Raw genomic sequence first — 12,124 nt, 5'->3', positions numbered from 1 at the left:
AAATATTCCATCAAGCAGAATTCAAAAAGTTGGATAAGCAAGTCAGAAATTTGGTTTGTAGTAACTGCTCTGCGCGTGCAAATATATAATAGTATCGGAATGCTGATTTTACCATTCAAATACACGGAAAATTTGCAGGAAATAGTTCCGGCACACCTCATAGTTGATTTTGACACACCTTATTTCTCACTCCACCCCTATTAACCCACCTACTGACCTACCCCCTACTCCATACAAAAAATAATTAAAAATTCAACCCCTACTCTCCCCCAATCCCACCTCTTAACCCACCTCCCACTAACTACATTAAAATAATACCCACTATCAACTACTACCTATTAAATTTAATAAGTCAATTCAATTCCCTTAAACTCTGTGCTGGTCAAACCGGGCCACCTCCCACTAACTACATTAAAATAATACCCCACTATCAACTACTACCTATTAAATTTAATAAATCAATTCAATTCCCTTAAACTCTGTGCCGGTCAAACCGGGTCGAGTATTCCGGGACGGAGGGAGTATAAGTTTGTTTTTAGTCAAATAAAAAGTTAAGAATTTTTTTAAGTATGATTATACCCATAATCTCTGGAATCTAATGCACTAATTTTAATAAGTTAAGACTAGTACAACTAATCTCTTCTCAGACCATGTCACATTTTCTTAACTGAACTATGCCTAATATTACTATATAAGCCAGGTAGGAAAAAAGGCACGTGACATAACATGTGGTCTGACAGTTAAATAAGTATTACACTGTCTTTCACAAGAATTTGTAAACGAGTATACCTACTCGTATTATCCACTATTCCACTAACCATCAAATATGTGGTCCAAGATAAGAGTAAATAATTTGTAAAGATGAAAAGGAAAAAGCTCTACCCATCAAAAGCAACAATTTGTACAAAGGGTCAATGGGAACACTAATGAAAAACCATATTCGATATTCCCCTTGGAGTTCATCATTAAACTAATCCTCACTTAAACAATGTACTAATCATATCCCTTCTGTTTAAATTTTCTGTGTTCAGACTTCAGACTTTATGTAAATGCTATAATTTGGACAGAAAAAAAGAATGACTCAGAGAAGTGGTTGTGGAACATTTCTTGATCTAGACAATATAATACTTCGTATATTTCGACTCTTATATTAGTGTATGGTTACAGATGATTTCTAATCTATAACGCGGTATATCTTGTGATCTATGTTCACATTATATGACTGATAAATTCATAACACTATTCGCAGTACATAATCACTCTAACGGCGGTACATAAATTCAGGAATGTAGAGGGACAAACCTATATTATCAGAGGAAGTATTTTTGCATATCTGTTAGTCTGTTAAGGCCTTGTAAATTAAGTGGATGATGGTCTGTTAGGTTTCGATTAATAGAACAAAACATGAACTAGGAAACTTCGGCTAAATAGGAAAACGCTCTAGAAATAGAGCACAAGTCAAGTTGCTGCAGGTTGGCACATTGGTTGGTTTCAGCTATGTACATGGGTATACTGCTATGTGCTAACACCCCTCTATCTCTTTTCCTTACTGGTACAAAGTCTTGCAGAGTAGGAAAAGGGCAACTCGAAGATAATGGGAGATATAAGTGCTTAAAACTGTTGCAGATAGACTTCGATGTAAATATGCAAATTCTTGCTACACTAAATTCTGTTGAATGGGTTGTGTAACAGATCAAATTTTATCTCGCGCTACTAAATTTTCTAGTTTAGATAGAATACAAGAAAATTGTACATTGTAGTGCATGAATGGATGACTGAAGTCGTCCTGAAGTTTAGATTTTCAGTGTACATAAAACAGATACTAATGTGCCTGAGTCTGGTAACACTGTAAGAGGAAACTGCTTATATTTGAACAGTTAATTATCAGTCAATAAAAATTTGGAAACAGAATATAGGAAAGCTTCAAAGCTCCAAAAGAAGACGCAAATACTGAAATACCCATTAAGGAAGGATAATACTGAAATAACAGATGCAGAACAAAGTACAGAATCGAATTTACAGTAAAGATAACTTAAATTGACAATGCATATCAGTTCAGAATTAAGTTACAGCTTACAGGTACCAAATATTTACAAACCAGAAGTCACATATCAAACCAAACCAAACAGTAGCTCAACTATTGTTGATGCTTTGAATACAGAGCAGTTTCCAATGATGACAAGCAATATGAGCCCAGCAGTTTCTAAGTTATAAGATCAGAGTCATAAGTCATAACAAACCAATTGGTGTTATTAACCAGTTTCCATACTTTGTATTTCTTTATAAATAATAACCCAGAAAGTAGAGGTTTTTCATAAGCAATTAGAAAGCAAAGCAGACATGGGTAGTAAATCAATCCAACTGCTATTTCTTGCTCTGATCTCAATCTCCATCTTTACTAATGTCACTCTGAGTGTTAGTGGTGTCTGTACCAGTTGTTGTTGTTGTTACCCAGACAATGAGTCTGAGAAGAGGTAGGAATCCCCCGCCGAGTCAAGATTCTATTCCTGAAGAAGGCAAAGTGAACACTGATGGTGATGGGATCATCAAGCAAGACTCTGCTCCAGAAGAAGGCAGAGTGAAGACTGATGGTCGCGGTCACGAGATCAGTCTTGGAGTTTAGGTAACGGAAATGATGCGTTAGTCGCAGACCTTGTCGCGGTTGTCACATAGGAATTTGAAATTTGAAAAAGAAGCCTCATGTCAGCCCCACTCACTAACCTAATCCTAGTCCCCCTCCCCTAAACCGTACACGTGACATAATTAAATGAATTTCTTTGTCCACCTCTCTCTCCTCTCTTGTTTAGATCTGAAAGTGGAGTATTTCAGTGGAGTTTCTCCATTTCTTTCCTTTTACCTTTTTCATTCTGTTAAAAATATGGGAAATTTGGCCGAAAACTTAGTAGAGGTGAGGCTAATAACGTTTAATGCGGACAAAATTGATTCGTATCGGTTGAACCAATCGAGATCTCGTCCGTTTTTAAAAATACCTTTACAACTCGGGATATCTCGTATCGCCAACCTCCAAAACCTAGTTAACTCGGACGAGTTTTTACACCATGTTGATGATCCCATCACCATCAGTCTTCACTCTGCCTTCTTCTGGAGCAGAGTCTTGCTTGATGATCCCATCACCATCAGTCTTCACTTTGCCTTCTTCAGGAATAGAATCTTGACTCGGCGGGGGATTCCTACCTCTTCTCAGACTCATTGTCTGGGTAACAACAACAACAACTGGTACAGACACCACTAACACTCAGAGTGACATTAGTAAAGATGGAGATTGAGATCAGAGCAAGAAATAGCAGTTGGATTGATTTACTACCCATGTCTGCTTTGCTTCTACTAGCATATGAAAAACCTCTACTTTCTGTGTTATTATTTATAAGGGAATTACAAAGTATATACTAACTTGTTCACATTCTTGAAGTTGTTTCGCAAATACAGTAAACTGAGTCAGGATTCTTGAATGACAATGCTAGGTTTTAGGTAATGCGAATAAAAAAAGACTTCAGTTTTATGATGATGATCCTTAACACAAACAGAAATTTTATCAGAAACTCATTGTTACGTTGTCACAATTTCTGAACAACCAACATTTAATTGTATTTCAATTTGGGAAAACGAAAAACATTGTTCAACTGTAAAGAATGATATTTGGAGTTTAAGTACACATTGCCAATATTAAAAATTGGGAGATTAGTACAACTTGCTGCAGTCACACGAATTAAGCCCAGGGTAAGGGGATTTAGTAGAGAAATTACCTTCATAAGGGGACACACAGTTACCAAATGGCCTCATTATTTTATTACTGATTGTAACGAAGAACAGGATATTATTGAATGACCTCCATGAAAAGAAATCTGACACGCAGTTGGGGGAAGGCTGGAACCAATCACCCGCTCAACTGATGGTGTTCATGCACAAACAATATTAGAATTCGGTTGTGTACAACACAACCGAATTACTATATGCCGTACTTGAAGAGTAAAGTTGTGTTTACGCTTGGCCATATGCATCCCCTAGTTGTTGCTGAGCACGGTTTCCACGACCACGTCCACGTCCGTGATTGCCTTGGCCACCGTTATTTCCAAGCCCATCGTAGGTATCTACAGAAAACAGTTTTAACTCATTATTCTATGATCTAAACTCCAAAACTATAACATACTGGAAGGAATTTAATCGTCTCATAAGCTGAGGCCCTGTGCTATAAAGCTGAGCTGAGCTGAACTAAACTGAAATGAACTGAACTGGATGCTCCTGAACTGAACTGTTAGTTAAGTCCTTAAATTGCAGTTGAGCCAAAAAGAACAGGGCATGAGTGACATCCTCTGTACCTCTTATTTTCCAAAGTTGCACAACAACTTCAGTCATGGATGGTCTCTCAGCCCCTTTCTTTGCCACACATTTAACAGCAATCTGTGCCACCTGTTGAATCTCATCCCTACTTGCTTGCTTCAATACCTCCCTGTCAATCATCTTCATCATGCAGTTTTTTTCCATAGCAGAAACAAAAACATCAACCAAGTCTCTCCCACCTCTAAGCATCCTTTTGGGACTACTTCGGGTTAACAACTCCAACAATAAAACCCCAAAGCTGTACACATCACACTTATCTGTCACCACCCGAGTCTCAATGTACTCAGGATCGACATATCCTAGAGTTCCTTCAACAGACCATCTTTCAGATGTATCCCCCGGGGTTATGGACACTGCGTACCCAAAATTACCTAGTTTAGCATGGAATGAAGAATCAAGAAGTACACTTGCTGAGCTAACTCCTCTATGCACCACTGGCTTTCGCAAAGCATTATGCATATAAGATAGCGCATATGCTGCATCAGTTGCTACCCTTAAACGGTCAGCCCACTTTATACACTTGGAAGATGCAATATCACCATGTAAATGTTGAGAAAGGACCCCCTTTGGTAACATTTCATATACTAGTATTGGTATACAAGTATCCAGGCAACAACCATAGAGTTTTATCAAATTGTCATGATTCATAACCATCGCTATTGAGGCTTCATTTAAGTTGCGATCAATCAGTTTAGGATTTGGCTCTAGCTGTAACGGAACTCCAACAACTACAACACGGTCATCAACGGTTGCTTTGTAGACGTTTCTTTGAGCACTACTACCAACAAGAAGATTAGGGTCAAGGTTGTTTGTAGCCTTCATGATATCCTTCAGAGATAAAAGCTTTAGTTCCCCTGGACCTACATTTCGACCTTGGCTTAGAGCAATTTGTTTTTCCAGCAAAACTCCTCCATTTTGGATGAAGTACGCCTCCCTTGAATCTAACGTTACTTTTCTCTTGTTATTGTCTTTTGTTGGAGCTTGATCCATCTATTAGGGACTTGTTTCGAGCAAATTATTCTGCTTAGACTAGCACTAAGTATTGCCTAAGAAGAAAACAATGTATTAACATGGACATTATTTCTGATTATTTTATGCTTTGTTTGGATAGCAATATAAAAGGGAAAGGAGGGGGAAGGGAAAGAGGAGGAGAAAGAAAGGGAGGAAAAAGGTGGACTTCGTTTACCCTACAAATCTCTTCAATTCTGAGGGATGGTCTCTCCCTCCCCTTCCTTCCTCCCTCCAAACCCTTTTATCCAAACAAGGCCCTTTCCCTTTTCTCCCTTTCTCCCCATTTCCTCTTATCCAAATGGGAGCACTGTATTTCACTTCCCATGTAATTATTATATTCTACTTTCCACTAATTTGGTGATTTTTGTCAAACAAAACTATAATTATGGGATGGAGGGAGTATAAGTAATAGTCTATTACGCAACCAATTACATACGGAGTATATTAGTATAAACAATCAAGAACAGAGTATAAATTACGATGAAATTTACCTTCCAATACCTTGAACAGATGGTACAAGATCAATAATTTTCCTATATTAAGAAGTGAATTGAGAAGAAGATATGTTTTGATTGGAAAAAACAGGGGAAATTTGTTTACAATTGAAAAATGATCAAAATTTCCTTTGTTTCAATTCAATTGAATGATAAAAAAAGGTTTTAATTCATTCAATTGAATGATCAAAAAAGGTTTTAATTCGTTCAATTGAATTCAGCACAAATCAGTTCACATATACCAGTTATCAAAATGATTCAATTCTCACCTAATTTTTCATCAATTCATCATAAAATAATCCATCAAAAAAATTACAAAGCATTACTTTATTTATTCCCCTTAAATTGAACGGTATCTTTATACGTAGTAGTGAAACACTGAAACATACCAGTTTAATCGTACAGCCGTTTCTCTGTACTTCGAAACGTCGAAGAACGACGATGGAGTGACGAATCGAAACCCTGGCCGCAGATTGAAATCAAAATTGAGACACCGGGCGTGTCTACGCTGTGTTTTCTGACTCTTTGGTGTGATCTCACTATCTCAGGCAAGTCCGAAAAATTGTGGACTGATGAGTGAGATTGTTGTTGAAGAAAGACACTACATTACGATTTAAGAGGGCCTCAAATTACAGAACAGAAATTATTTCAAAACCAGCATTATTAATAGTTGGTGGAGTATGATGTTGAAATGTAGGGAATACCGGTCAAAAGAGTCAGCTACTCTTTTGAAAATACTTATTTATAGTATTGAATTAAATTAAACTGAAGTAAGCTAAATTTGCTGCATCTACTGATGACACACCAGGCCAGTTTAAAGAAACAAACCAACTCACATCCTTTTTCATTTGCCGGATGAAAGATATTAAGAATGGAGCAGATGAGATTCTGATTTCTGAATATCCTACAGCAAGGAATTAGAACTAGTTTATGACTATGCTTTAAACTGCAATATCATTAATATATACTTCGTATATTTATGACCAAAGAGCGCATACAAGCCTAATAGGAAGCATAATGCATAGGCATTATTAATATCCCTTTTTCAATATTTAAAGAAACAACAGCAGAAATAGGGAACCTGGTTTTTTATATTTTCAGTTGCTTCCCAAATATTAATCTAATTATAGAGCAAGTTTACCTAAAACTTGAACGCAGAGACAGTTTTACCAGCAGACTACAAAGATAATATATTTAGAGCACATGTTATGTTAGAATTGAGCGTTTGGGGGAAGAAGAAAGGAGAAGAAAGCATGGAAAGCCATTGTTGTTAGAGTTTGAGAGCTCGTAAGTCTGAGAGAAAGCAAAGAACTACATTGTATTAATGTCTAGGATGCTCGGACTCGGGTACGGGTGTCGGACCCGGGTAAGGGATCCGAGTGTCGGACATGAGAAACTCAAAAATCAAGGACTCGGGGACACGTTTCGAAAGGGTCCAAAACTGGTATTTGGACTCGGGGACACGGCAATGCAAAAAATAAATAAAGATTTTTTATTTTTATTTGCAGATTTAAAAAAAAAAGTACTGGTTTTTTTTTAAAAAAAATATACATAATTTCAGTATTATGGAGGAGTAGGTGAGAAGTCAAACTCCTTGGTTGGATAAATATACCATACTTTATTGCTGATATTAAATAAAGTAAAAAACAGAAAAAGAGGCATAATAAAAGGACTCAAGAGTCAAGAATACCCCACCAATAAAGTTAAAAAACAGAAAAAGAGGTAGAAGAATCAGTAATGAATAAAATGAGAGATGGAAATCACGTGACTTTCCTCCATTACCCAACCCCACATAAAAAAATAAAAATAGAAAACCAGAACCAGCACAATGTCCATTTTTTTTTAAAAGGTCGAAGAGAAGGTGAAGACCGCCACCCTTCGCCGGAGAAGAAAACGAACAAGTCGGTGGTTTCAATCTACTCGGATTTTTTGGCCGAACAAAAGCCCTAAGGTTTCGGCTCTTGATTTGTTGTTTTCTTCCTTCAATTTTAGATCTAGGGTTAGCGAGTTGCCGAGTCCACTTTCTCTCCGGCGGGTCCGATCCGGATTCCGTGTCCGCACCCGGGTCGCGTCGTGTCGACACCGGTACGGAGGGGTGGTGAGCCGAGTCCGAGCATCCTAGATTAATGTTGTGATAAATGAAAATAATGCAAGCTTAGGTATTTATACTAACATATGTACAAGTTAGTGTTCTAGTAACAAACTTCCTAAACTAAGGAGTAAGGAAACAAACTAACAACTTTTATAAGTTCCAACATGTTATAAGCCAAAGGAACAAAACTAACATTTTCTAAAGAAAATTGCACATGTTATGGTTCATATTAGAGTAAAAAACTACTGAAAATTTGATTACCTGGTGTCTTCTGCATCATTATTTCTAAGCTAGAACCTGACATGCCACACACAATTCTGCTTCACTTCATGTCTCGGCCTTGTATGCGCCAAAGCTCACCAACAATATCAACCATACTCGGTCTCTCACCCCTTTCTTTGCCACGCATGTCAATGCAAGCTGTGCAACCCGTTGAATCTCAACCCTACTTGCTTGTTCCAAGACCTCATTATCAATCATCTCCATCAAACAATTCTTCCCCACATTGAAACAAACACCTCAACCAAGTCTATAGTTCTGTACCACCTTTGGCCATCAGAAGAGGCTGCTTTCTAGTTAATAGTTCCAACATCAAAACCCCAAAACTATACACATCACATTTTTCTGACACCTCATGAGTTACACCCAAAGTCTGCTAATTTGCCACAGAATGAATAATCAAGAAGTACACTTGATGACTTGAGATCCCTATGCACCACTGTCTTTGGTAAGGCATTATGCATAAAGGATAGTGCATATGCTGTCCCACTTGCCACCCTCAAACAATCAGCCCATTTTATGCACTTTGTAGAAGCTACATCACCATGTTAACATGGAAAGAGGACTCCATCTGTCACGAATTCATAGACTAGCATAGATATAAATGTCTCAAGGTAACAACCATAGAGTTTTACCATATTGTCATGAATCATGATTCAAAACCATCATAGTTGCAGCTTCAGTTAAGATGCAATCAATCAGTTGGGGATTCGGCTCTGACTGTAATGAGACTCCAATAACCAAATTATGATCTTCAATGGTTGCTTTATAAGCGCTTTGATGAGTGTTACTGCCAACAAGAAGATTAGGGTCAAGATTGTTTGTAGCCTTCTTGATATCCTTGAGTGATAAAATTTTCAGCTGCCTTGTTCCTATATTTCGACCTTGGCTCAGAGAAAATTGTTTTTCCAACAAAATACCTCCATTTTTTATGAAGTACTCCTCTCTGGAACCAAGTTTGGAGTTAATTCGTTTCTCATTTTCTCAATCTTCTTCTTGTTTTTTCTAAAATAACAAGCACTCGTAATGAATTTCTAAAATAACGTAAAGAGAACATAACCTTTTATGGTTTTGGCTTAAGTGAATCATCATAGTGGTGTAGTGGTTGTGTTCTGCAGTTCTACCGTCTGTTCTACAACTACAAACTGTCCAGCCTCAAGTTTCAACCAAATTTCATGGCTTCACAGTACACTGAAGCAAACAACGGATCTAGTTTTTCAAGCTTTAATTTGAAAATGGTTTCATCAGACAACGAGTCATATGACACGAGCACCCACAAGGAAGATGAAACCATAAGCATTAAGCAACATTACCATGCCCCTTCAGAAATTTTAACTAGAAAAACAGAAATAGACACCTGAATCTTCAGGAATTTTTTCAATTATTTGCAGAGGTTCAACAAATATTACTCATACGACAAGGCAAGTTTAGCTAAACATAAACAGAATGAATGCATAATCAATTATTAACAGAAATGTTACTCTATACTCGAATTCTTATATACGTTGCTTACTATCTACAAGTAAATATCAAGTTACCTATGGTCTTCTGATGTGCGCCTTGCTTATCTGCATCTTTTTTCTTAAACCTGACATTTCAAACACAATTTCTACTTCACTTCTTATCTCTTCCTTGTATGTTCCAAAGCTCACCAACAACATCAATCATGGTCGGTCTCTCAGCCCCTTTCTTTGCTACACACAACAATGCAAGCTGTGCAACCCGTTGAATCTCATCCCTACTTGCTTCTCCCAAAACTTCACTGTCAATTATCTCCATCATGCAATTCTTTTCCACAGCTGAAACAAACACATCAACTAAGTCGGGCCCATCTCTAGCCATCTCAAGTGGCTGCCTTCTAGTTAACAGCTCCAGCATAAAAACCCCAAAACTATACACATCACACTTATCAGTCACCTCTTGAGTTTCTACATATTCAGGATCAATATATCCAGGAGTACCTTCAACTGGAAATCTTTGAGGAGTCTCCCCTGGAGTAATAGACACTGAATACCCAAAATTCGCTAACTTCCCACGCAATGAATCATCAAGCAGTACACTTAATGACCTGACATCCCTATGCACTAATGGCTTTAACAAGGCATTATGCATATAAGACAGCGCGTAGGCTATATCAGTTGCAACCCTCAAACGATCTTCCCACTTTATACACTTACTAGATGCAACATTATCATGTAGACATTGAAAGAGACCTCCACTTGACAAGAATTCATATACTAGTATTGGAATAAATGTTTCGAGGCAACAACCATAGAGTTTTACCATATTATAATGATTCATTACCAATGATGTTGAGGCTTCGGTTAAAAAGAGATCAATCAATTCGATATCAGGCTCTGGCTCTAGCTGTAATGGGCATTTGATGGCTACAATGCGGCCTTCAAGGGTTGCTTTATAGATGGTGGTACGCATGCTACTTCCAACAATGAGACCAGGGTTGTAGTTTTCTGTAACCTGCTCAATTTCCCTGCTTGAAAAAATCTTCAGCTGTCCTGCTCCTTTGTGTTGGCCTTGACTCAGAGCAATTTGTTTTTCCAACAAAATGCCTCCATTTTTAATGAAATATTCCTCCTTGGATTCAAACATTGGCCTGTTCTTGTTCTTGTTCTTGTTCTTTACTTGATTTTGACCCATCTATATCTTGATCACTTGTGGATGCTTCTTTGTTCCGGCTCTAATTTTCGCTCACCCCTGTGACAGGAAAATCTGTTTAGGACATTGTAAATTACTAAATACTAAAAGGTAGATGATTGACATTCGTGCATTGAGTTACCTTTCTAATATTGAAATTCAACCCCAATTCGCATCATCTTTTCTTTGGGACATTTTCACAAACGGGTTGCAGGCATGATAAAACTATGGAGATTTTGAGATACAAATCATCCCAATATCAAAAAATTTACGTCTTTTACCTTAGTTATTCTTCATCATATTCTTCCTCTGCTAGATTTGACCCAATTTTGTTTTTGAAGATTGTTTCTTTGTTTGTGCAGAATTTTTGCGCAGCTTAACACAGCATATTGCATATCAACGGGAAGAACATTGACATTTTACAGTTAATGAAATTCTTCAATCAATTGCAATCAGAATTTCAGTAGAAATGCAGAGAATTGATCTATGATTGAACCATTCTTGAATTCTTGAATCACAGCAGAAAGAAGGAGAGAGAGAATTTGGGGAATTTGTTTAATATAATTGAATGAACTAACTTTGACTAATGGAAGCTTGCTGACTGAGCTTGGCCTTTTGCTGAAGCAGAGTTGTTAGTCATCATTTGGGCCTCATTCCTCAACAAGTCAACGACCGTTGTAATTAGTTTAATTAAGAAAGGGGTTGTTATTCAGATGGAAAGAAAACCTCGACCCATTAGGGATTTCAACTCAAACTCTTTTCACTATAGGGCAACAACTCAGTTACAATCCTATAAGGAACTCGGTCATTATTTGAGTTTCTCTACGAACTCAAGTTCCCAATAGTTGTTCCCTCAAACAACTATGCTCTCACTGACTTCCCTAGAAGTCTCTCTTGACTCTTAGACTTCACTCGAAGCCTCTCTGCTTCTCTCTCATGGACTTCACTCAAAGCCTACCCAAATACAACAGGAACTCACTCAAGTTCCTACCTCATACACATCAGGAACTCACTCAAGTTCCTGCCCAAAATTTAACAAGAACTCACTGAGACCCTTGACAAATTACCCATTACAGGGGCTCACTCAACCCTTGAACAACTCTTAAAATATAGACATTTGATAATTGATTAAACTCTAATATGTAGAAAGTGAATAACTGTAAAGGAACTCGGAACTGACAGGAACTCGGAACTGCTGGAACTGACGGAAAAACGTGGAAAATAAATAAATTTTTCT

General features: G+C 37.5%; 1 protein-coding gene across 4 annotated transcripts; it reads right to left on the bottom strand.

The window, feature by feature from the left end:
• Positions 1 to 49: 49 nt before the first annotated feature.
• On the bottom strand, positions 50 to 11,545 carry LOC110799613 (wall-associated receptor kinase-like 22). Of its 4 annotated transcripts, none has more exons than XM_056842409.1 (6): positions 11,030 to 11,508; positions 9,774 to 10,947; positions 8,218 to 9,025; positions 6,254 to 6,465; positions 4,338 to 5,405; positions 50 to 4,109 (listed from the first exon to the last, which is right to left on the bottom strand). In XM_056842409.1, exons 5-6 carry the CDS (start codon positions 5,347 to 5,349, stop codon positions 4,000 to 4,002), a joined length of 1,122 nt encoding a protein of 373 aa, XP_056698387.1. In that variant the 5' UTR covers positions 5,350 to 5,405; positions 6,254 to 6,465; positions 8,218 to 9,025; positions 9,774 to 10,947; positions 11,030 to 11,508; the 3' UTR covers positions 50 to 3,999. The 4 variants fall into 4 exon arrangements, 3 of the variants coding, with proteins under 3 accessions (XP_056698387.1, XP_056698388.1, XP_021860587.2); XM_056842410.1 differs by having other exon boundaries at positions 11,169 to 11,508; XM_022004895.2 differs by lacking the exons at positions 8,218 to 9,025; positions 9,774 to 10,947; positions 11,030 to 11,508 and having other exon boundaries at positions 6,254 to 6,694.
• Positions 11,546 to 12,124: the final 579 nt, after the last annotated feature.

The sequence above is a fragment of the Spinacia oleracea genome, chromosome 4, assembly GCF_020520425.1.
Source record: "Spinacia oleracea cultivar Varoflay chromosome 4, BTI_SOV_V1, whole genome shotgun sequence".
Classification (NCBI taxonomy): Eukaryota; Viridiplantae; Streptophyta; class Magnoliopsida; order Caryophyllales; family Amaranthaceae; genus Spinacia; species Spinacia oleracea.
This window is presented reverse-complemented; position numbering and strand designations above follow the sequence as displayed.